Source organism: Gracilinanus agilis, chromosome X (genome assembly GCF_016433145.1).
Source record: "Gracilinanus agilis isolate LMUSP501 chromosome X, AgileGrace, whole genome shotgun sequence".
NCBI classification, from domain to species: domain Eukaryota; kingdom Metazoa; phylum Chordata; class Mammalia; order Didelphimorphia; family Didelphidae; genus Gracilinanus; species Gracilinanus agilis.
In genome coordinates, this window is record NC_058136.1 from 58670593 (window position 1) to 58696378 (window position 25786).

At 47.4% G+C, this 25786-nt stretch overlaps 1 protein-coding gene across 1 annotated transcript in view; it reads right to left on the reverse strand.

Moving 5' to 3' along the window:
* LOC123253696 (putative bifunctional UDP-N-acetylglucosamine transferase and deubiquitinase ALG13) overlaps positions 1-25676 on the reverse strand; it is a 36956-nt gene extending 11280 nt beyond the window's left edge. Inside the window, exons 1-19 of the mRNA XM_044682848.1 lie at positions 25371-25676; positions 23852-23902; positions 23059-23105; positions 20473-20545; positions 17274-17355; positions 17027-17156; positions 16323-16404; positions 15077-15185; positions 14788-14852; positions 14029-14129; positions 12470-12630; positions 11766-12021; positions 10526-10648; positions 10176-10332; positions 8751-8910; positions 7009-7041; positions 6852-6907; positions 1631-1699; positions 485-656 (exon numbers count right to left, since the gene is read on the reverse strand). Coding sequence (XP_044538783.1) covers positions 485-656; positions 1631-1699; positions 6852-6907; positions 7009-7041; positions 8751-8910; positions 10176-10332; positions 10526-10648; positions 11766-12021; positions 12470-12630; positions 14029-14129; positions 14788-14852; positions 15077-15185; positions 16323-16404; positions 17027-17156; positions 17274-17355; positions 20473-20545; positions 23059-23105; positions 23852-23902; positions 25371-25676 — 2233 coding nt within the window. The remainder of the gene's footprint in view (positions 1-484; positions 657-1630; positions 1700-6851; positions 6908-7008; positions 7042-8750; positions 8911-10175; positions 10333-10525; positions 10649-11765; positions 12022-12469; positions 12631-14028; positions 14130-14787; positions 14853-15076; positions 15186-16322; positions 16405-17026; positions 17157-17273; positions 17356-20472; positions 20546-23058; positions 23106-23851; positions 23903-25370) is intronic.
* Positions 25677-25786: the final 110 nt, after the last annotated feature.

Consider the following 25786-nt stretch of genomic DNA (forward strand, 5'->3'; position numbering starts at 1 on the left):
GGGCAGCTGGGTAGCTCAGTGGAGTGAGAGTCAGGCCTAGAGACAGGAGGTCCTAGGTTCAAACCCGGCCTCAGCCCCTTCCCAGCTGTGTGACCCTGGGCAAGTCACTTGACCCCCATTGCCCACCCTTACCACTCTTCCACCTATGAGACAATACACCGAAGTTAAAGGGTTTAAAAACAAAACAAAAAAAGCAGACAAAAGCCTAAGCAAACCCTGGCAAAGGACAGGATAAGTGAGCAGAGGGCACATCTCCCTCCATAACCTCAAAGGCAGTCAAGTCCAAGCAAAAGTCTCACTGACTCACCTCCACTGGATTCTCACTGGCTCCATTGCAGTGTTGGTTACAGACAACACAATCCTCAGAGACAAGAGTTCACTGGTCCACTTCACTGGGGGCACATGTATGTACACACACACATATACACATACACACCCTGGGTAGAGAGCCAAGCGTTCTCAGGCTGTAAGCACGATGACCCACCTGGACGGTTCAATGAAGCTGGAGCCATGAAAAGAGGCTGCATGGAGGTCTGTGGAGACACAGAGGCTACAGCGGCAGCAGGCTGAGGATTTGATGAGCAGCTAGGTAAGACAGCTGGTGGCATGGAACTTCCACAAGAAGCTGGAGATACCACTGGTGGACTCATCAGCATCTAAAGAGAAGAAAGGAAAAGCTGTGAACACAAGCTCAGAGTTGCTGACCTCCAGGGAACAATCACTGCTTTCTCAGAATGACCCCAGGGAGATAGGCCATGATCAGTGAAGGCCAGATTCACAACTGGAAGGGACCTCAGAGACTAGAGTCCTGACCTCTACCCACTGACAAGGCACAGACAGCAGTGACAGGCCCACTAGCCTCTGGAAGGCAATAAGAAGTTGAGTCTAGATGTTGAAGGGTGCATTGCTCAAAGGCATGGGGGAAAATGAGAAGAGATGGGTTAGGGGAAGGCATCTAGGATCTGAAGAACTGCCATGTAGAAGGCCTCAAGCTGGCCTCTGGGCTCACTCTAGAGGGCAGAGTCAAGACCAGTGGATGATCATCTATATAATGTAGATTGAGGCTGGATGTCTGTCCCAAAATCTGGCCACCTCTAAGGCCCCTTCCAGACAGCTCTCACTCTGGGATCCTCTCAAGTGGTTTCTCAGTGGCCCAGGCCCTGTTTAAAACAAGGCACTTGGTCCTGATGAGTTCCAAGGTCTATTCTGCTACACTAGCAGCGACCTTTCGTCTCCCCAAAGCAGGGTCTTTTTGCAAAGTGACTAAATGGCCTTGCAGTGGCCAGAAGTAGAATGTATCTGGAACAGTCCTGGCTCGCAAGAGCTTCTGAGGGCACTAGAGCCTTGGGAACAAGCAGCCAGAAGGCTATTTCAGCAGGCACTTACTCTCTAGTTCCATGGGGATGGCAGCAGTGCAGAGGGTAATTATTTTTTTTTAAACCCTTTACCTTCCATCTTGAATCAATACTGTATATTGGTTCTAAGGCAGGAAAACCATAAGAACTAGGCAATGGGGGTTAAGTGACTTGCCCAGGGTCACACAGCGGGAAAATGTCTGAGGCTAGATTGGAACATAGGACCTCCTGGCTCTCTATCCACTGGGCCACTTGGGTACCCTCTGGTTAATTACCTTTTGAGGATAAGTGTAGGCAGCAGTATCTTGAGGAGACAAAGAACATGGTCTTCCATCCTGGAGAGACTTAGATAAGAAAGCAAAGTCACAGAAAGTCACAAAAGATGCAGGAGCCTAAGCATGTGACTGCAAGTAGGGGTAAGGGGTATTTTGAAAGCAGAGATACAGCACAGTAAGAGTGGAGAGACAGCCATTGCTGGGCCTCTGCCATATATAAGGGTTTAGTCAATGCGTACTGTGTGCGAGGCACCACAGGAGAGTCGCTGAATGCCCTTCTGCTGCAAATCATGACCTCTAGCCTGCTCCCTGGGCCTAGAAGGCATCAGGCTGCAGAGGCTGAAAGGAATGATACCAGCTGGGGCACTGCTCCTGCCCATTGGGCCAACAACGTCTCTCCAACTTGGCTTTTGCCTAGTCTGGTTTGTGGGAGCATCATGGAAATACACACCGTCACCATGGCCAAAGCACTGATTGTTAACTTTCTCATGGGGGGGGGGCAGGGAGAACAAAACTTTTTATAAACTAAATCTGCTTTCCATCAGTCCATCCATTACATAGATGTGTTGGCACACAATCCCATCTAGCTAGTGCCTTGCTTCCTGACACATCCAACACTGCCTTTCCGAATCTGAGAAATGTAGTCCTTGAGTTGTTACAATTAAAACAAGGTCCCTTTTTGGTAAGATTGCCTCATAAATGGAGACACATCAAAGTCCCCAGGAGCCTAGCAACCTGGAGGGAGGAGAGGTGACACCTTACTGCCTCCCTGGCCAGATGGGACCTCAGGCCTCTATGACTTCCTACACAGGTTCCAGACTTTGATTTGGCCACATCTCTCCTGCCTGCCTTTAGACAGCTAAATTCTGATGAATTCTGGAAGGTGGTATAGAGGCCAAAAACAAAAATCAAACCACCTGGCCTAAGGGCAGCTTCCAAGTCCACCACCCCCTGGCCTAAGGGCAACTAGCCATGAAGGACCTTGTTCTGAGGGCTGGCTCTAGAGGAGGAATCAAGGGGCCTCCAATCCAGATGCTTTGGTATACACTAAAGCAGCCATACCTACTCCTGAGGGCTAACCTGGATTTCTCAACATAGACCCATTGCATGAAGTATTTGGGGAAAAGCAGCAAGAGGGGAAAAAGCCAACCAGGCTTGTAGCAGAAAACTCCTGTTCCATATGTGGATCACTACAGGACTGTTGGGTTTCTTAAATTATAAACCTAATATTAACAGTCAACACAAACCTAACAAGCTGGCTTTGTGACTAGCTAGAGGCAGCATGGTGCCAGTGGGCAGAGAGGCAGCTCCAAGCCAGGAGCTCCAAGTTCTAAATTCGCCTCAGACACACCTTGGTTGTGTGGCCTTGGGCAGGATTCCACACCCATCAGTGCTCTAAGACAGAAGCATGAAACATGGGGTCCAGGTTTCTACTCTAGATTAACATGAAATTGGGAACTATTTTACCACCACCTCCAAAAACAAGAGATCATGTTGCTTTCAAAGTCAATAGGTGGGGGGCAGCTGGGTAGCTCAGTGGAGTGAGAGTCAGGCCTAGAGACAGGAGGTCCTAGGTTCAAATCTGGCCTCAGACACTTCCCAGCTGTGTGACCCTGGGCAAGTCACTTGACCCCCATTGCCCACCCTTAACCACTCTTCCACCAAGGAGCCAATACACAGAAGTTACGGGTTTAAACAAAAACAAAAACAACACAAAAAAACAAAGTCAACAGGTGGCCTGCTGGGACCCAAAGGCCCTTGGCAACCCCTATTTTTGCCTGAATTTGACCCTACTAAGGATATGAGATGAAGAAAAGGTGTGCCTGCCTGCATTGGTACAGGATGTCCACTATGCCAATGGTGTTACAGGGTTAGTCCCAATCCCCAAGTTCAACACAAAATGTCTCGGTTTGCTGGCCAGCTGCCCGCCCACTCCTTCTGTCCCCACTGAAATTCTGCTTCTTCAGCTCTATTCACTGTGCCCCATTCCATCACAGAAAAGCTTTCCAGCTCTCTATCTCTCTTCCTACTCTTTGGCCGTCACTGTCTAAAGAATGCTACCACATGTTGACATTCACTTTCTTTAAGCAATCCCCAATCCTTTTGGTGCCATTGTAAATGTGACTGATGGGAAAAGCTCTCTGGGCTCTTAATTCGACTTCTGCCAACGGAATGAGTGTGAGAGAAGGGGAAAAAAATCTCACATTATGAATTCCTCTCTTGTATCATCAGGACGTAGGGTCCTAGACTAGAACTGAAAAGGCCTTCAGAGGGCAGCAACCCCATCAGTGGACACAGGAGCAAAGTGGTACCTAAGACAGCAGAGGACTTGCTCAGGGTCACAAAGGCTGAGAACCGTAAGGAAAGGATTTGAATCTACAGCTTCTGACTCTAGAGCCAGGTAGGCTTCTCTCTCCTGGCCCACCCTGTCCCCATCTGGTGAGGTTAAGCAGCTATTCAAATAATGATTAACTGGGGTTTCCTTTTTACAAATCATCTACACAAATCCTCTGAACATGGATGCCCTGAGCCTGGGAATTCATCGCCTTTGCAAAGTTTCAAAACTTTCTTCTCTGAGACATCAGATGTCCTTTCCTGATTCTGGCCCACAGGCTCTTCTTCCCCCACCCCACCCCCTCAGCCTCCTTGGTGAGTCCTCTGAGATCTTGATGGAACACAGCAGGGATCAGAATGCAGCAGCTACCTTGTGAGGTCAACGCATAGGTCTTCCTGACTGCCTGCTGAACTCCATGTATGTGGCTCTCATTCTGACAAGGAAGAAACACCAATACACCCCTGGTCCCCAAAGCTTTGTGTTCAACAGACCCAAATCATCTCCCCTCCTGAACAATGGACTCAAATGCCTTTGTTCATCTTTATCCACCCACATCCCTCACAATGCTAGAATTCACTGTGGTCCCAGGTGAGCCGGGGCTCCCAAGGCCCTAGCCCTCCTGAAGCTAAGCAGTTTGCCCAAGCCCTTCTGAGGTTCCCTATTCTCTGGCTGGGTACCACCCAGCTTGGCTGGCTGAGCCCTCTCGATTTTTTGCTAAGTAGCAGTCTTGACCAGACCCTCCTTGGAACGGGTTCTAAAATCTGGGACTCTAAGTCTACCTTCATCCTCTGGGTTTCCCTCTGCACTTGTGTATCCCCTGATAGCAGAATGATTTTATTCAATCCTCAGTTCACTGGTAGTGCATTAAATACCTAAAAAATTCTTTTCTTATGATATTGGCTAGATTTATCTTTAATTAAGGTCGTGTAGCCTTCTAGGGAAATGCATTTCCCAATATTTGGTGGGTTTTGTTATTTTAAGTCATTCTTGAATGACTGCTGTGAGCTGATCTTTTATCCAGCAGTTTTACTGAACCCGTTTCTTCTTGATGTCTTGGTTGAGATGGAATGTTCTAAACATACGATTATGTCCACTGCAGAGACTGCTATGTGGACCTCCAACTTCCTGTATGTGATTGGCTCTTTTTGTTTCAGGTGGGATTTGGATAGGGGGAGGGGGTTCGAGGGGAGGAACCTATGTTTAATCAGAATGTGGAATTCCCAAATGCAGAAACTCTCCCCATTGATGCAAGTCACCAACTTAGATTCAAGAGAATTGCAAGAGACACAGAGCTAGTTGAAGATGATTTGCCCATGACTGCAGTCAGACATAGAACCTGACCTGGGGACCTTCCCTCTACTTCTGGGACCAGGCCTCTAGCTACCAGACCATACTGCCTCATTTCTATGATAATCCAATTAAGAGGTCCTTCCTGTCTCATGACCACTAGACTCTGATCCAAAATTTCTTGTGCATCCATTACTAGTCATCTTTGTGAATTTTTTTAGATCTTTATCTTGTATTCACACTGACCCTAGCCATGATTCCAACACCCTGAAATGAGCCATATATGTGGGAAGAGCCACGTTTAATGAAATATCTCTACTGGGAATTCATAGTGCACTTGCTGAGCCCATCTGGTCACTGCTTAAGCTTCTTTCTCCACAAGATGGGATCTGCCTAAAGCGTTAGCTTCAGAGCAAGTAGGTAGCACAGTGAATAGAGTACCAGGCCTTGGAGTGGGAAGGACCTGGGTTCAAATCTGACCTCGGACACTTCCTAGCTGTGTGACCCTGGTCAGATCACTTAACCCCGTTTGCCTAGCCCTTGCTGCTCTTCTTCTGCCTTGAAACCAAAACGTAATATGGATTCTAAGGTGGAAGGTAAGGGTTTTTAAAAAACAAAACAAAATAAAATGAAGGGTTAGCTTCTTGTCCTGCCATTTTGGGAAGCTCATTCTTAGAGCTAGTCTCCTATTTGTTCTCAATGCTATGTCACATTCTCCAAGAGCCAGTTTCTTTAGCATTTAGTCTCATTCCTTTGTCATTTCATTGGTGTTTTAAGATCATAGTGTGGAGATTCCCTCCACCTATGCAAGTTGGCAATGTATCTGCCAATTATCATTTAAGAGCTGTGTGGGCAGGCGTTGAGAGCTTTAAGGAACTTGCCTACGGCTCTGGGACCAGCAGCACTCTCCCCAAGAGGTCTCAGGAGCTGGTTTTTTCAACCAAGAACCTCTTATTTGCTACTTCCTTCTAATTCTCAAGTTCCTAATATGCTCTTCTTTATTTCCCTTGGGCTCTTCTGCTTTTCTAGTGTTTGCAGGCTCAGGCTTAACTCACTTGCTGGTCTCCTTTTCACCTTTAATTATTAGAGTTCCCTTCAGAGAGAGAAGAAGGTGGCTTGAAGAGCACAAACTGAACCACAGCCCATCCATTGCCTTGGAGACACAGCAGTCACCATCTCTTCAAAAGTCTGAGTGTCTCTGAGATTTGTGCCAACAGAACCTGTTCACCTGGAGGCTGAAATCTTTTCACTTGTGGTCGTGAGTCAGTTCATTACCATAATGTGGCATGATCTGAACAATGCAGCATGTCTCAGTTCTGAATTCTGTAACCTGTATAGGGCTCAGGCCTCAAGTGGTCCTCAGTTGCCCTGTGTACTCAATCCTCCTTATTTTCCCAAGTTCCCCAGGTTTATTTGTGCCAAGAAGGTAAGCCACCCACAAATTCAAGTGTGTAAACCTGGGACCAGCATCAGGGTCAGCTGGGACAGAAAAAGATGCACACAGGAGACAGTGGAATGTGTGTCTTAGGTGGGGCCTGCCCAACCGACTAAGAGGTTTAGTCCTCTGCCACCCCCCTCCCATCTCAGGAGCCAACTTACCAGGTTAGCAGTTGATTCAGTAGCACTATAGACTGATGGAGTTTCATATTCTGGCTCTACAAGGTAGAAGCAAAGCAAAAGCCCACCATGAGTGTGCTAGCCCATGATGGGACGAACTACTTTGTGAACAAGAAGCAAAAGGGCAAAGGTAACTGACCTGTAGGATAAAGGTAGTCATGGTGATATTCGCCTAGAAAAGAAGGAAAGGTTAGGATCTTGGCCAGGGATCCGTAATCAGATGGCCTGCTTGCCCAACCCATCCCTGACTACAGTGATCCTCACTTCCTGTCAACCACAAGTGGCTTTTTTGGAAAGCAGCTATTTGAGATCTGAGTAAGAGGGGTGCTGCTAGCCCCTTTGAGAATCCCTTTCCTCCTTAGGATCCAAAAGAGCAGACATCCGACAGCTGCTTCTAGGCTTCCTTCCCAACTACAACCCACAATTTCAATTTAAGAAAGCCAAAGGGCCAAACTATGACTTACGTTTCCCAGCCCTCATTTGGGGCACATTTGTAACCTTCAGCTTCGACTGCAAAAGCCATCATACATACCATTACTATAGGTGGGGATCTGCCCAATTATTCACTCTCCCAATTTTAAATTCAACCATTTGTCACCAAATCAGGCATGTGGAACAAAACAAGATCCCATAACCCAAACCCACTACTTACCCACCACATGTGCACCCAACCCTCTGTACACCGTCTGCTTAGAGGTCTTTTCAGAAGCGTGCGACCTATGCCTGTATCCAAGTCATTATCAAAAAAGTTGGACCATACAGATACCTTCTCCTTCTAAGCTGGCATCGACCCATTCGTGACCATTGACGAACCACTTTGGAATCCTAATTCAACTACTGTCTAGCCCAGTGATGGGCAAACTACGGCCCCAGGGCCAGATGGGGCCCCCTGAAATGTTCTATCCAGCTGCGTGACATTATTCCTAATCTGACGAATACAATGAGTAGGATACAATACAATGAAACTTCGAAAGAGTTGCCTTAGAAACAGACTGACAGATGAGTATTTCCTTTCCTTTGGCCCCCTCTTGAAAAAAGTTTGCCCATCACTGCTCTAGCCCAAACCTCTTCATTTTGTTTGTAGGGAAAACACAAGAGACTGCCAAATGTTTTGCTAAAATCTAAGCAAATGAGAAATTGTATGACAGTCTCAGTTGTCAGAGAGACCTATGTGCAAGTTCTACCTCTAACAACACATGAGCTGGCTGTGTGACTCAGGTACACACGTTACTCTAGGCAGTCTTCAAAGACAAGAGGGTACAGAATTAAGAGCTGACTCATGTTGGTGAAGGGGGGTTCACTCTCCAAGACTTCCCTAAACCATGTGGAAGTCAGAGGCTCAGCCTGAAAAAGTAATGCTAAAAAACTCAACTTGTAGCATTCCCCAAGTCTGAGCTCTGAGACTCCGATTTCTGCCCCAAAAAAGGAAATCATTCAGTCAATGTGCTGAGGTCCATCCCAATGCAGCTAGGCTGGCTCTCTCAGTGTTCTCTCAGGTCCCTGACCTGCCTTTGGCCCTCCCCAAATTCCATTTGCAGCTATCAAGGGCTGGGAGATTGGAAGCTCCTTTAAAGCAGGGATGGCAGCACACACAGTGCCAAGTATGCCAACTGACTGCCAATCAGTAGCCAGTCCTTTTCTTAGACTCCAAACCCAAAGCTCTCCTCCCCTTCTTTCCTAAGGAAATTAATAGCTCTGCCCCATCAGATGGATGCCTTCACTACATACCCGGCACGAGCCAGCTTCAGGAGCAAGAACAGAGAGGAATATGGGAAATCCTAACCAACCACAGACAACCAGGATACCATGGAAATCTATGCCTACTGCCTAGCGGAAGGTAGACAGATGGAGAATTCCTGGCAGCTACTGTGAGACACTTACCACTGTCACTGGGCTCTTCTACTTCTTCTTCTGATGAAGTCACAGCTGGTTTGCCTGAGGCCATAGGGCTGGGTCCCTGTCTTCCTACCCAGAATCCAGCAGCAGCAGCAGCAGCGGCGGCAGCAGTAGGAGAGACCATTGGTGAGGGGGTATTCTGAGGCTGAAACCAGAAAAGATACACTAGTGTGAGTGTTGCAGGTACCCCTTTATCTGGGCCATCAACAGTGCAATGACATCTGCTCTTCTTGATGAGGCTGCCTCTCAAACCTAGGAAAGGCTGGCCTATGGATGAGCATCAATCCCTCTTTGGGTTTAGAAGGCACCCTTAGGGTTCCAAGGGAGCAGCAATTGGAGGAGGTCTTTAATGGAGACTATGCACACATCTAGGAAATGGAATACAGACTGAACAACACATACTCAATGTGCCAAAGGACCAGCCTTGCCAAGGCCAACCCTGACTGGAGGGGACAGCCAGGATGATGCTTTGGGTCAAAGGCAGCCATCACTGGCTCTGCTACAAAGATCCCCCCAAACATGGCCCTGAAAGGGCCTGCTCAGTCCAGCCTACCCCACTTCAACAGCACACTTGACTAGTAGCCATTCAGCCTTTGCTCCAGGAGTTCTACTTGGAGAGACAGCATCAATGATTAGAGGATTCTTCCCTACACCTGACCAAAATGGGCCTTCTCCTCCCTGCAAACCACAGCCTGTGGCCCTCCCCCCAAAATCTTCTCTTCTCTGAGTTATAGAGCCCTGATTCCTTCAAGTGCTCCTACTTTGACACAGACTCCAGGTCCCCTCCCCTAATCCTTGCTGCCCTCCTTCTTGATGTCAACCAGAGTAGCAAACTTTGAAAAGGTGATAACCAGAACAATACTCAACACTTAGGAGCAAGATGACCAGAGCAAAGGACAGAGGGAGTATCCTTCCCTTATTGTTGGCAGCCCTGTCCCTCTTAATGAGCCAGCTCAAGGTTGCACTGGCTTTCTTGGCTCACATATCACCCTTGTAGTAAGCTCCCCAGCCACTGAACCTCCCAGCTCTTCTTCAGACAAACTGCTGTCTAAACTTGCCTCCCTATCTAGTCCTGGTGAAACAGATTGTTTGAAGCCAAGTGTTCCTAGTGAACTGGAATTTCTTTTTAGCTTCAGCTCCATCTCAAAGCCCAGCAATACCCCCAGCCTGATGACCTCATCAAGGTTTTAGACTGGGAAAGTATGTAAGCACAGCTCTATTCAGAAGTCCCAAATCTGCTTGCTTGCTTGCTTACTTACTCTCTCCCTCCCTTGTCTATGCATTTCTGGGTCAGATAAGATGACCTTCACTATTGCCTTTGGTCCTTAGGCCTACAACTCCGAGGATACCACATGGCTGGCAGCCAATGCTCCCTGCAAAGGTGGGCTTGGTGAGGAAGTGTCCACTCACCCCAATGGCTGGGTAAGCAGTCTCATCACCTTCTTCAATTTCATAGTAGGTAATTGTTTCCTCCAGGCCCCGCGGTGTGGCTCCAGGCTCCGGGGCAAAGCTATACTGGCATTCCTTATTCACACAGTGCATCTGCCGCCGGCTCCGGCTATAAGACCTTGGAGATGGAGCAGGGGAGATACAGGGAGAAGACCATTGCCACCATTAAAATCTATTTCGAAAAGTTGAGTAATGCTTTTTTTTGTTTGTTTTTGTAATGCAACCCACTAGATCCACTGCTCCACACTGAACCTAAGCTCTCCGTTTCCTCTGACCTTCCTTTTCCTCCTTTCCCCACGACATTTACTCACCGGGATCGAAAGGAGAAGTTGTCATAGCTCTGATAGCATCTCTTCCCTGGCCCAGGATAGAAGGTCATTTCAGGAGGGGCCACATTGTGTCTATTCATAAATCGAGGTGCTCCCCCTCCTCCCCTAGAAGCAAAAGGCAAAGAAACACTAATTGATGCTCATTGCCAACTTGGCGACTAACATGTTTAGCAGTCACACAGAATAAATAGGGCTTTGAAAAGCCTTTCCAAAACCTAGGACCTGAGCAGTCAGAGGGCCCCAAGAGGTAAGACTAGGTCCCATCCACACCGGTGCGTACCCTTCACGGTTCCCAGGTCAGCCCCTTCTCTATTCCTCCCTGTTTTACTGGGCTAATGGAAAGTGACGAGCTGCTAGCCAAGCCTTTCTGAAGCACCCATCTAGCACAGACGGTACCTTCTGCTCTCAACCCACCCTGGGCACACATCTCTAAGTCCGACTGGAAAGCTAAGTGAGATGAATGAGAAAGTAAGCAGAACCACCCAGAGAACACCACACACGATAGCAATGTAGAGGCAACCAACTCCAAGTCATCCCTGAGGGAACTGCCATAACTCCCAATGAAGCACCACATACAGGCAAGGCCACTGTGGAGATTTCTCCAGCATGCCCTGCACACTGGTCACAACATTCTACTGGCCAATTTTCTCAATTCAGGGGACCTGGAGCTAGGGAGGGGAATGAGACCAAGTTTTTGAAATGCACAGAAGAGAAGGAAAAGCCAAAAAGAATCACAGATGAGCAGGATCGCTGTGAAAGTGATTGGCTGGACTTCTCATCCATTTAAGAAGCCAGAAAGGAAAGGCAGCTTCATGTTCAGAGAGCCACACTCAGGTCTCTCTCCGTCCATTCTTCTGTGTTCATTACAGTTAAGGATTTGCTAAGTTCAGAACAGTTTTTTTAAACCCTCACTTCCGTCTTGGAGTCAATATTGTGTATTGGCTCCAAGGCAGAAGAGTGGTCAGGGTAGGCAATGGGGGTCAAGTGACTTGCCCAGGGTCACACAGCTAGGAAGTGTCTGAGGCCAGATTTGAACCTAGGACCTCCCATCTCTAGGCCTGGCTCTCAATCCACTGAGCTACCCAGCGCCCCCTAGAACAGTTTTAAAAAAAGGGGAGGTAGTGCAAAGGCACTTGAGAGGTCCTCAGTGGTCCCATCCCCAATAACTGTTGTTAGCCCAGGCAGCTCCTGGCCTTAGGAGCAGAGGGTTGCCAAGCATTACCTGGGGATGCCAAAGCCCCGGCTATGTCTTGGAGGTGGTGGTGGCAGCGGCGGCGGCTGGGGACGGAGGTGATCATAAGCCATCATGGCACCAGCATTCGGAGGAGTGCAGTGGACAGAAGAGGAGCGGCTGGTGTGGAGGCTGTGCTGGAGTCGGGGGGGAAGCATGGGCTCGCCCCTGCTGTAAGCCACTGTCATGAAGACCTCCTTCCCACGAACCTTCTTCAACATTCTCTTCCGCCCCTTCACATCCAGGTCTGCCACATGACAGGAGACACAAATGAGAGCAGACAACCTTTGTCCCATGTCACCCCACCAGGGGGAAAGCCCAAGACAGTATCTTGGTCCCTGCTGCTAGGAACCGAGGCTAGCTTAGCCTGTCCTAAACAGTCCCAGTAGCTGACCCTTCTTCTCTAGCAAGGGATTCCTACTCATCTCCCCATCTCACCCCTCCAGACAGTCTAAGCTCAATCAGGGCAGAGCTAAGCAGAGTGCCTGGCACCCAGAGGCCATGTAATAACAAGGACTTCCCAGATACTGGTCAGGGATTTGGGATTTTACCATCAAGCTACAATTTGAGAGGACCCCAATACAGGAATCTTGCAGAACAATTAGGCAACAATGTAGGAAGGAGGGTGTGTGCGTGTGTATGCGTGCATGTCTGTGTCGGGGATGGGGGAAGAGAAAAATCTCTCAGATACCAACCCATATCTGGGGCATAGGCACCAGGAATCTTGGGGTATGTTCCTCCGCCACTGCCACCACTGCTGCCACTGCTTCCTCCTTTCCGACTGGGGACCACATTCCAGGCAGGTACAGGTGTTACTTGAGTCACTGGTTTTAAGTTAGCCAGTGGGACAACATGCCTGATAAAAAGGAAGGCTGTCACAATGAGAGGCCTTCCCCGAAACCCCTTTACGGACACATTCATCCCCTCCCCCCTCATCCCTCAAACTGCTGGTACCAGGTAGCATCTTAGTTGCCTATAAAGCCCTTCCACTCCTCAGAAGAAAGGCTCTGGGAAACACTGTTTGAAAGGAGACAGGTTGGGCTGGGGGCACGGCACCCAGAGGCAGGTGAGGGTGAAGTTCCCAGGTGTGGAATTGTTACTACTGAGGCACAAAGAAGCTCTCAGTCCCACTAGATGGCAGCCCTAATTAATCTTCTCATAACAAAGTCACAGAAGTTGTCCCCAGATGGGGTCACAGCCCCAATTCATTTGGGTGTTTGTGCAGGGCCTCTGCTGTCATGATACCAGGCTTGTATTTGGATGGCTTTGGAGACACTACAGAGCTGGCAAAAAATGTTTCTCACTGGGATAGCAGGGGCTGGGGCTTACCCAAGTACCAGCTTTTCCCCTGTGCCCAATGAAATGCCTTGCACAAGGTTTTCCACCTCCACCACACAGGAGAACATAAGCAACTAGAGGGCAGGGACTATGAGGGAGCCTTTTGTACCTATACTCCACCCCCAGTACCTAGCATACCCAGTAGATGCTTATAAAGTGCTTGTTGGGGGACAGCTAGGCAGCACAGTAGATAGAATACCAGGCCTGGAGTTGGGAGGACCTGTGTTCAAATCTAGCATCAGACACTACCTAAGGCAAGTCACTTATTCCTAATTGCCTAGTTCTTGCCCTTCAGTCCTAGAGTTGATACTAGAGCAGAAGGTAAAGGTTGTTTTTTTCTTTATTAAAAATAAAGCGATTGAGAGCCAGGCCTAGAGACAGGAGGTCCTAGGTTCAAATCCGGCCTCAGACACTTCCCAGCTGTGTGACCCTGGGCAAGTCACTTGACCCCCATTGCCTACTCTTACCAATCTTCCACCTATAAGTCAATACACAGAAGTTGAGGGTTTAAAATTAAAAAAAAAAAATAAAGCGCTTATCATACTGGAAAACAGGAGCTGATCATTTCACTGGGCACTCCCAACCTTAAAAAGCTACATTTTGGGTAATCCTTTCAGCCTTGGCAAAAAAGCCACACTCAGTAGAGATAATAAGATGAGAGAATGAGAATTCTTGGCACAACCAAGGAAGGCCTGGGTTCAAATCATGCCTTGAGCATTTACTAGCTGTGTGACTCCAGGCTAATCTCTTGACTATTCTGTAGTTAGAGTTCCCCATCTATAAAGGGAGCTTATCACAGGCTTCCCAGGAGTCTCAAATAGGAAAATGTCCATAAAGGCCTTGGCCTAATGTGAGGTGTTGAATGTAGGTAGCCACCACCACAAGGTAGAAATCTGTTCCCAGACTCCCCCCTTACTTCTCAGCAAGCTCCTCAATAAAGACTGTTGCAGAAGTAGGGTTGTTGCCAACTTCCTGAATGTGAGCATTGTAGTATCTCCCACCTGGCTCCAATCGGACCTGAAGAGAAAAGGCGGGTGTTGAGCAGACACAGGCAGGTCTCGAGCCCCTTGGGCCTCAGCAGGCACAGCACAGTACTGCTCTGCCCAGGGTTACTACTCAGGACCCAGCTGCATGTGGGAATGGCTGATGACAAAGGGAAGATGGGTGTGGACCAGGAAGCTCACTCTTCTGTCCCAGGTTCAGGGGAGATGCTAGTCGTTGGGATCTCAGCACATTGCCTGATAGGCCCTTGAGGTTTGAAAAGAACTAAAAGGGTCTATAAGCCAACAAAGGGCAAGAAGGAATTGAGACTATTTTCCATCATGGATGCGGCTGAAGCATCTTCAAGCAAAGACATTTGAGCCAAGTGGCCTGCAACTGCTTCTCCCACTCTAACTCCTGTCTCACCCGCATCCTTTCATAAATGAGTGAACCTTCAGTTTGGCCTTGGGCCATGAGGCACAAAGGCTTTTGCTCCTCTAGTGATGCCAAGCTCTATCCAGTTGACTTCTTAGGGTCAGGGAGCTCTAAGTGGCATGGCCAGACGCTGCTGGTAAACTGGACCCATTCACCCAGCTGCTAATGGTTGAGCTGGCATGAAGGCCAGCTGGGATTCTGAACACAAGTCTGCCAGTGCCAGAGTGACCACTACCTGTCAAAGATGGTGCTAACCCACCTGGCACTTGTCTCCCAGAAAGTACTGTCTCCCGGCAAACACCATGTAGTCCGATTTCTGAAGCACTGTGAAGCAAGTGAAGAAATAGAGAAACAAGTGAGACAGAAGCAATGTAGTTAGGCCAAGTCCACAGGCCCATCAGCTGGCTCAGCACCTTCTGTATCAATCAAGGCGACCAAGAAACAATTCCCCAGGTACAAGATGAAGGGAGGAGTCCTTGCACTGCCTCCTACTGGGGTTGTTGTGAGTCTGGAAAGCCTAGGCCCAGGGAGGCTGGAAGCCCACATACCTTTCCTGCTGTCCAACCAAACGTCAAACTCCACATTGCGATAGATATCTGGGTCAAGAGCTTTCATTACTTTGTAGGGGAAAGGCATCTTGGAGTGATTATCTGAAAACTGAAACAAGATTCCCAAATCATGAGAGCTGACCAAGCCAAGCTAGGGACTTCCCCATTCCATCAGCTTATGCCAGCTTCTGGGACAAAGGTCTAGGTGACACCCATCTTCTCCTTACAAAGCCAAAGAGAGAGGGGCCAACTCAACAAGGGAGAATTATCACAGATGGATGGATGGCAAGGCAGTCAAGTTAAGGAGGAGTTGCTCCACTCAGGTCACCGCCTGTGGACCAAAACACATACCCACCAGGGGGCTTTCCACACTGGACACATGGCACATTCTCCCTTTCCGCTTACTCAAAACCAACCAATCCTAGCAAATGAGGGCTTGATCTCTTAGTTTCCAACTGCCACTGAGGCTGTTTTCTGGTGTGCTGCAGTTATTCACCAAGACCACTTAAGATCACTCACTACTTGGGTATAGATTCCAAAGATATCTACAAATGCAGCACCCAAAGGGATTTGGGGGACTTTTCCCAAAGCCTCACATTTTACAGAGAAGGAAAAGAAGGCTCCACATAGGGGCCTATGAGACTCACTTAGCTATAAAATATTAGAGCTTCAAAAGACTTCAAAGAAAATTTGGTCTAACCCCTTGTTTTTACAAAGAAAGAAACTGAGGCCCAGAGTAGAGAGGCAATGATAGTATCACCCAAAGAATTTTGTCAGAGAACCTCAAGACTAGAATCAATTAGTCTAATGGCCTCATTTTAGAAAAGAGGAAAGGGGAGCCAAAACAGGGCAGTCCAAGGTCACTCTGAGAATTTAGTTATGAAACATTAGAGCTAAAAGGGCCCCCTGAAACCACAAATGGGGTTAAGTGACTTGGCCATGGTCACAAGTTAGGATGTGTTTCAGGTCATATTTGATACTAGGTCCTCCCAACTCCAGACCTGGCATTCTATCCATTGTGCCATGGAATTAACCCTCCACTGGATCTTAGAAGAGAGTTTCAGAAATGCCCATTATAGGCTCAAGTGGTTTTTGTCTTTCTCTTTGTTTTTTTTCATTTAAATATAGAGGTTTGAGGGATGAAAGATAAGTATAAGATTTCTCCTGTCCCAAGTCAAGAACGATCTCTAAGGCAACAAAGAGTCAAGCAAGGAACATAAGAGGCTTTGCATTGGAGATAACCAACCTTTCCTTCCTCCATTCCATGCCTGTACCGATCGAGTTGCTGCTCGTGGCCACTGCTAACGTTCAGGCCCCAATCTTCCATCCTGCTCAATCGGCAAAGACAAAGTCAGGTTAGGCTTTTCTGCAAGAGGGTGGGAAGAGCAAGCCAAGGAACAGGGTCTAATCTGTGGAGTACGGTGCCATCTAGTGGTTCTCTAGCAATAAGAAGTCCAATCTTCAGTACCACCCCTCAACTTCCTCCCTGCCCCAAGAACTTGTGGTACCACCTAATGGCAAACCACAGGGAACCAAGGCCAAGGTCTGAGGGTTAACACAAACTAGAGATCTAGAGTGAGAAAGTCTTAGAAACCACCAAGTCCAATCACCTCATGTTACAGAGAAGGGAACTGAGGCCTAGGGCAGAGCCAGAACAAAGGTCTATCCTATGACTCTTTCCCCTGAGAGACACTGCAAATCATCTTGAGGATCACCCCTTACCATTATTTTACTACAGTGGGTCTCCCTCCCACACTGGCCCTGTAAAAAGCAGACAAGCCATTCTTCCTGATGGGAAATCATTCTGCTAAGCTGCAGACTGACAACTGGCTTCCCACTCAGGCATGAAATCTCAGAAACATTGGAGTTAAGGAGTCTCCTTTCCCTCTCTCTTTGAAACAAAAATAGACACTACCACGATTACTGTAAAATGAACTCTAGAGGTCCAACCTGTCTTCACTCCCTGGGGAGGCGTTGTTTCTGTTCTTCCTTCCATTGCCACGAAATATATCAAGGGCAGTTTTCAAATCTTCCCCATCCACAACAAACACATCCTTGTAGAGAATCTCATAGAGCACCGCTGAGGAAGGAAGAAGGAGCAGAGCCCTTTAGTTCTCAGCCACTCAAGGGCCAGCATCACTTTCCAGGCACCCAAAAGGAAAAGATACCAAGATCATGAAAGCCTTTACGTACATACCCTGGCAAATAGCAGCATCAGTCTGAAATTGCTTGGTGTACACAGAATCATAATGCCCATTACTGGAACAGCAAAGCATGATCTAAAGAGGAAGGGATGAGAGCAAACATGTAGCAAGATTCCATTAATGCTCCTCTTCACACTCAGCCAGCCACAGAACCTACAGGTTCTTGGAAGGCTATGCAATGAGAGACTTTTCGGTAAAATGAGAATGTACTACATTTTAGGATAGGCTCCTCCCAAGTCTTCAGAACTCAAAAGCCAGCTGGCCTTGCAGAGCTAAAGACGCCCACAGATCCCAATGAGCCCAAATACAGACTATACTGCTACCAATCCATAGCTATACCAGAAGAATGCAATACAGAGACTTATGCCTAGACTAGAGCATTTGATAAAAGTTTCTTTTTCTCCCCTTGTGGACAAGAAAGAGAAGAACTGTGAAGCAGAGAATTGGACAGATTTAGAACTGACCAAGTGGCCAGATCCAAAGGTGACCTATTAATGGGTCAATGTCAATGTCAACTTCTATGGCTATTTCTAATAGACTCCTTCAAGGATCTTTGGGCCCCTGGGTTGTTAACATTCTTATCAAGGATTTAGATAAAGGCCCAGATGGCATGTTTAGCCAGGTTACAGATAAGACAAAGCTGAGAAGGAGGGTTAGCAGGTTAGATACAAGCTAAGATCTAAAAAGAGCTCACTGACTTAGAATCTTGATAAGATGACAAAATTAAATGTTATGATCAAACTACATGGGATTTTTTTAATCATCACAAATGGGGCTGAGGAGGGATCCAGAGAGCAGGTTATCTGAAAAAAGATCTAAAGGTCTCAGTGAACTGCAAACTCAGGTGAGTTAAGGATGAAATAGCAGCTCTCAAAGCTAATATGACGTTAGATTGCTTAAGAAAGGCAGAGAATAAGACTAGGGAGGTGAAAGTCTGCTATCTAGACCTGGCCCTGATCAGTTCTTCTCTGAACCATTCAGGTTGGGGGGGGGGGGTTTAAATTAAGGAGGTTATTGGTGATACAACAAGTATCCAGAGGATCACCAGGATTTCAAGATCCTGTCTTCTGAACCAATCCCTTTAGATTCCATCTATTCTAACACTGTCATCTTAAAGAAGTGGGGAAACAGAGTCCCAGAGAGTTCAAAGGATTCACTCAAAGCTGAACAGATGACCATGGCCAGACATTTGAACTCGCATTCCTGCCTCTAAATCCAGTGACTTTCCATTGGTTGAAGGATCTGGGGGCGTCCGGTCTAAAGAAAAGGCCATTAAGACAGAGGGGCCATGAGAGTGGCCACCTGGGCCAGACAATTTAAACCTGGCCCCAGTGGACAGAACTTGGGACAATGGCTGGAAAGCCTGCTAATAATAAAAACTGTTTAAAAGTGGAAAAGGTTGCCTTGAGAGATACTAGGCTCCCCAATCCCCTACCCCCCACAAGAAGATTGAACAGAGGCTGAAGGATCACTTGTCAAAGATAATGGAAGACCTGTACCTTGTTCAGGTACATGTTGGGCCAGCTGCTCTCTGAAGGCCCTCGAAACGTTTTTTTAAACCCGTCCTTGATACTTCTACCATTTGGCACATCCCCGGCACAGGTGGGGTGTGTATCAATAAGAAAGCACTCCCCTGGGGGATGATTAGGTAACTAAATATACTTTCTAGCTATGTGACCCTGAGCAAGTCACTTCACCTCTCTTGTCTATCTCTTACTGTTCTTCTGCCTTAGAACCAATACATAGTATTGATTCTAAGATGGAAGAAATGGGTATATACAAAAAAGACAGTCCACTGGAAAGTTTGACCAAAGCCAAGGCCCCAAACCTCCACTTCCTACTAAGAGATCCTGGACTTTGTGAAGGACAGGAGGTGAGTCAAATGCCCAGAGAGTTAAATCAGGCTTGTTTGGGGGCTCTTGTGCCACATAGTCACGTGCCTACCTACCACATGCTGGAGTGGAGAGGCGCCTCATGGTAGCATGGGGGTTGTTAACTCCCAAGAATCCAGAAGCAGAAGATACATCAAGATTTTGTGCCTTCACTAACCTTTTCTCCCGGAGACTTTGAAGAAATTAGAAGGTAACTTTTTTTTAATCTGCTTTCACAATCCCCTGACTTTCTCAAAATGGCAATTCAAAAGGTCAAGCTGTCTCTGTAATCCAAGAGTTCTGTAACTGCTTGCCTATAATAAAGTCAGCTTGACTCAGTTTGCCCTTAATGAAATGCTATGCCAAATGTTATCTTCTGTGTTAAGGACCTAAGGTGAAGGCAGCTGAACTGGAAAGTGAAGCCATCTTCTAAAGCATAGGAGTAGGGGCTGTGAAAGGGCCCCAACCAATGTGCTGGTCATGCCCTCTGGGCTCTTGCTCACCTCTGGACATACCAGCATGTTCCCTTCCCCCTCAGTCATCTATAGGCCGTCCAAGCCCCCAAGTGCAACATTCCACCCACATCTCTGCAGGGCCCCATACCTCCTGCCCCCTTTCTAACCTTCAATGAGAACTTCCATTCTCCCCCCACCCCCAAAGTCTAGGGCTTTCAGCTGGTGCTTAGAAGAGAGCAGTGGCCTGCAATCTTCTATTCCTGTCTTAGGCTAGGTATAATCAATGCAAGAAACTAAAAGACAAGAAAATCCAATCAATTAGGCAACTCTGTTAGTGAGGCTTAACTTGGATTTCTCATCCTAATGTCTCAGATGGGTTCTAAGGAGAGCCTAAGGCTCCTGCCTTCAGTCACTTTTAAAGAGTGAGTCTGGCCCCTTAGTAAAGTGTAGAGGATAGTGATAGGGACCACCAGACGTGGATCTAGAGCTCCCAGAGAAATCGACTTTCTCTACTTGGGCAGGTCCACCAATCTCAAGGCTTCAAAAGTTGCCTGCCTGGGGCACTTGAGAGTAAGTGAGCCCCCAGTCAGAATATAAGATAAACCAACCAAGGTGCCTCCAAGGCCACCGCTGCCCTCTAGATGAAAGGCAGGTTCCTTTCAGACACTTGTCCAAAGGAACATTCCAACTAGCTCTCGTAAATTGGCTTGTCTTCATTCCATATGGGAAGAAAAGATGGCATCTGTGGGTGTGCTACTCTTTCCACCCTCCGTTTTTAGTCTGGGGCAGTTAAAGCAATGTTCCCAAATGTATAAAAGCTGTTATTCCCTAACACCGCCCCCCCATAGCGGGGCACACTTTTTTACCTTGTTTTCATAGCCATTGTCTGTGACATAAGTTGGAGGCTTTCCAGGGTGCCGATAGAGAATGAAGTCTCGACTAGATGGACAGAGAAATGGAAAGAGGAAGAGATAAAAGAAGAATCCTCATGGCATACCTTCCATCTTAGAATCAATGTTGTATATTGGTTCCAAAGCAGAAGAGAAGCAAGGGCTAAGCAATGGGGTTTAAGTGACTTGCCCAGGGTCTTGGAGCCAAGAAGTATCTCAGGCTAGATTTGAACCCAGGACTTCAGTTCTCTAGACCCTGGCTCTCAATCCACCGAGCCACCTCACTGCCCCGACATACAGAATTAAAAATGAGCCAAAAATGTCTCTGTGCTATCAAAGCAGCAACTTTACTTGAGAAAATGTGTTTGCTACATTAAAACCCTCCCCCCAAAAGTGAAATGCCACAAGGAAACCGCAAAACCACTTGGAGGGCAGTTAGTGCCGGACAAAGTCAGACTCCCAAATGGCCAGCTGTTAAGTGTCATTTCAGGCAGTATCTGAGAGCTGACTGTCTTGAAGTCCAGGGCCTCTCAAGTGTCCTCACTGGGGAGGGGGGGACAGAGCATACCTGACCTTCAATGCTCGAAGACACACAAATCTATCATTAGAGGAATACTTGTGTGGGTCTAAACCAAGAGCAAAGACATGAGGGTCCCACGAAGTTGTTCCTTCAAATTGGATCCTCATAAATGTTACCCATCTCCAGGGGAGTACAAGTGTCCAAGACAACCCAAGAGAAGTTGCCTTCCAGAGGAGCCTCATTTTGTGTGCTTCCAATTAATTGTTAGCGATTACTCAAATAAGCCAGATCATTGGCTCTCAGATGCAGAAAAGGCCAAGGAGGTCATCTAGTATAACCACCTTATTTTACAGAGGAGCCAACCAAGGCCCAGAGAGGGGAAAGAGCACAGAAGGCAGAGGCAAGATACAAGTCTAGTCCTCAGATTCCAATGCAGGCACAATTCCCTTTGCATAATCATACTGCCCTTCCTACCAAGGTTTAATCATGGCCTCGTCTGGCACTTACCCCAATCTAGATGGGGACACCCTCCCCCCTCCTCCTGTGCTAGACCCATGCCAAACTGCTCCTAAGGTTGCTGGCAGATCCTAGGGCTGGGTTGTCAAAGGGGGCTGCTCTGTTCCCACCCTCCACCTCACTCAGGACAATTTTCATATGCCCCGCCCCTCCATTCAGCAGACCAATGTGAGTACTTCTTCCCTCTGCTATCTGGAGTTATGGGGGACTCAAAAGCAGCTTAGAGGTATACTTTGGGCACTTGATCTCTAGAAGTTTCCCCAAAAGGTCCTAAGGAGACTAATCAGATAGCCTAAATGATCTTAAAGGCATCAAGTTTTCACCCTCTGAAAGAATCTTCTTTTGAGACTCCAAGCTTGCCTGGTTTGCCTTGTTGGGACATACATGAAACTCCCCCTACTTCCCCAAGGTCAAAATTCTCCCAGGCTGGGAGGAGTCCCTGTTTCTGTGAGCTAGACAGTCTTTCATCTAAGGAATGCCATACCCAAGGCAGGTGTAGGGACTGAGGCCAATGGCTCTGTATGACCAACTATCTCTGGCCTGCCTGACACACCTTCAGATAGTTACTTGCCTGGCTAAAATGACTGTAATGACCACCTCCAAAGGGAAAGGCAGTGATAAAAAAAGCCGAGCCTCAAGTGTGTGCCAAGTTGGGGGGGGGGAGCAGGAGGTCTCAATTACTTGGCCTTCATGATTTCAGGGGAGGGGAGAAGTAGTACTCTACATATAAGTCTTGAGGCCTTTTGGAGAAAAATTCTCTTTCAAATAAGCCAGATCCTTTTCATCACAGGATTTAGAGCTATAAAAGACCTTAGATGTTCTCTAACCCCATTTCCCACTTTAGTAAAGAAACTGAGACTCACAGAGGAAGAGTAACTTAGCCAGGGTCACACAGCTAAAGGAGGGTTGTCTCCTCCCAAAAGAGATGTGTGATAGTATTCCTAGGGCTCAGCATGGGATAAGGTCCACCAATGAGTGCTCCACAAACATGTGCTGGTTTATATTGGTGAGGTAGCAGAGCCAGAATCTCACTCCCCTTCCCAGTCAGGGCCAGGAACTTGGGGAAAGAAGGGAGGGCCTTGAAGCATTAGCCTGGGCACCTGGTCATCTGAGGGAGCTGTAACCAGACCCAGGAGGTATGGACTTTTTTACTTCTTGACCAATGTATAAGAATTTTCAGTTGTGAGACTGACACAGAATGGCATGCCCTTCAAGGATGGACATGCCTTACACCCCCTTCTCCCCAGTCAAAAAAAGGCCAAATGGATTTGAGAATCTATATTATCTGTGAGTAAAAACCAAAATAACAAAAAGATAATGGTGATACAACTGTTAGAGGTGAGGCACTGAGGTAGCCCCAGAACCCTACACTTCCAGTCCTGAAGGGTTAACCTGAGAAGCTAAGTCTATTCCACTACCCCCAAAGAATAATCACACAGAACAAGGTTACTGCATTGCTCGGAATCCAAAAATCTCCAACATCCCCAAAAGACTAGAAAGGAACAGTGAAGGAGAAATAAGCTTACTTGTAGATGAGAGAAAGTGCTCTCAGTTCCAGTTGGCCAGCACTTTCCTACAGAAAAACAGTGCATATGAGTTTCATTTGGTTTGGGTTTTTAAAGAATTTTTAAAGGACCCTCCCCCCAAACAGTCAGTTTTCAGGGAGGGAAGGCTCATATTTTGAGCCACTTAGGTCAGCCTTATGTCTTGATTTTGCTCACTGAAAATATACTAGAACCTGAATCTGGGACTTGGAATTTTGTAGTTAGATACTAGGATGAGAGATTTTAGAGGTGGAAGAATCCAAGAGGTCTTCCATCTAGTAATCTAATCCCTCCATTTTCCTCAGTGGAAAATGTTGATTCAGGAAAGGGAAGAGACCTTCCCAAGGTCACAGAAGTCCTAATGGTAAACTCTGACTCCTCTCACATTCTGGCCACTAAAGTGTTATGGTTATTAAAAAGTTATAATGCCAAAGGGCCCAAAGACCTCCCTAGGGTGTCATTTGCAACCGTCAAGTTGGATACATTTAAAATAGATTTTTTTCCCCAAAAAAGAAGCTAGTCTGAATACCATTCAGTAAGGGAGTTAGTGACTTTTATATTAATAAATTCTCCAAATGGGACAATTGAATTAGGTCAGCTGTCAACTTCTTCAAATTTTTCCAAGAAATCCATTTGATTCCAACAGCTGTTTGTTCCTCTACATATTTCCTTAAAGGGATAGAGCCGGAATGCTCTCTCAAGCTCCAGAGTTCCCCTCCCCAATGCTGCCCTACCCCCAACCTTTCAAAGTTGACAGAGGGACATTCAGGCTCACCTTTGGGTCTCCCAACCGTTCCAGGTACTTCTCAAAAGACCCTTCCACATACTATGGAAATAAAACAAACTTAACTTTAACCAGCTCCATGGCATTGCCAGCGCCGGCTATTACACTCTACAAATCTTAAGTAAGAGTTAATACTGGACTACATCAAAACTCCTAGAATGCATTCACTTTGCTCAGCCCCAGGGTCGGGTCCTGAAGTAAGAGGTGATTCCACTTGGCCCAACAGTTCATGGAGTATTTGGACAAAAGTTAAGGGGGAGAGGGGAAGCAGCAGCAACAATTCCCAAGAGTAGCTTAAGAACTGGCCATTTCAGCTAGAGAGATCTAATATAGTCCTTATTTATTTCTTCAGAGGTCTGTCTTTTTATCATTAGCCTCAAAAATACCAACTTTGAGCATGATGGATAACTGGCACCCATGGGGCAGGCAGCCTCCATGTAATCAAGACTTCAGATCAGATTTGAGGAGCAGGGAATTTTGCCATCATTAATGCGGCTAAAGGACAACTTCAGTGTTTGAAGTTTCCAACAGAAGCAGAAAGTCTAAGGACAAGAAGATAACATTTAATCTGACTTGTGCTATAGGACCAAGTGTTGGAGAACTGGAAAGTACCTGGGAGCTCATCTCATCCACTCCTATCAGTTTACAGGTTAAGACAAGTGACTTGCCCAAGGTCACACAGCTAAGGAGCAGCAAAGATTAGGTTTGCACACAGCTCAGAGTGTACCAGTAGATGAGTTGCTCTCATTCTATCTACCTAGAAGATTTGACATCGCTTATTTGAAAATCGGTTACCCCACAATGGTAGTGTTACCTGAACCAGGTATGATCATGGCATTCTGTCAAAAAAAGCCCAGTCAGCTTTACTTTAAAATCAGTTTGACTTTGAGAAAAGTCCCAAGAGGTTGCCTGCCTTATTTGAAGGAACCAGTCAAGAGAAGGAGGAAGGATATGGAGACCAATACTGATCCTCAATGGTCAGACTTACAATCTTTCTTTCTTTCTTTTCTCCCCCCCCCCTTTTTGGTTTGTCATTAAAAGAGAAGTAAGGGCTTGGGCCAAGATTCTGCCCCTTGATCCATCTATTTTGGATTCAAGTTGTCAAATAGGGCGGTGTTCTATTTAATGCCATGCACTTGTCTCACTGTTTACCTGTCCAAAGAGGACCAGACAGATATAATTTCTGCCCAGAATTTTCAAAAGCCAACAGAAATCCCCAGAGCCCTTTGAGAAAGCCTCTGCTAATCTATAGAAGCAATGGCCCTAGTATAAAACATACTACGGTCAGGAAACAGGGCAATGTCCTACCAGTGGGCCTCAGGCACCTGAAGGCCAAACCCAGATACCATCCTAAACCACAAAGCAGTAATGAACAGACCTGGGGCTGAGGCATAAGATATGAGAAAAGATGGGAGGATTGGGCGCTCTTTTTTGGTGTGCTCGTTGCCCCCTCCCTTCCCTGCCCCCTGCCCCACACCTCCACACCTTCATGCCCTCGCCCCCCCCTCACCGACTCGAAGCTGTGCTGGTTCTCTCTCATGAAGGCGACGCAGGCCTTCCTGATCTCCAAATGGTGGACCTGGCTGCAGAACAGCTGGAGAGAGAGGCCGGAAGAGCCCTTCAAGCGATGCTCCGCGGCGGAGGATAATTTGGGCGGGCAGCCTCGAAGGCCGCAGCACCCTGTACCCAGCCCCCTCAGTGGCAGCATCCAGGGAACACCTCCCGTTGCCAAGGGCAAAGTGTTCTCGACCCTCGACCCACCCACCCCCACAGCCCAGGTCGGCCCCAACAGACCGGAACCTCGAGGTGCAGCCATGGCGACTGTGCCTTTCTCGAAGGCTGGCCACGGGGCTGCCGTCCCGAAAGGGGGGGTGGGGAGAGCCCGGAGAGATCAGGCCAGGGGGGATGGGGGGCCATGGCTGCTCT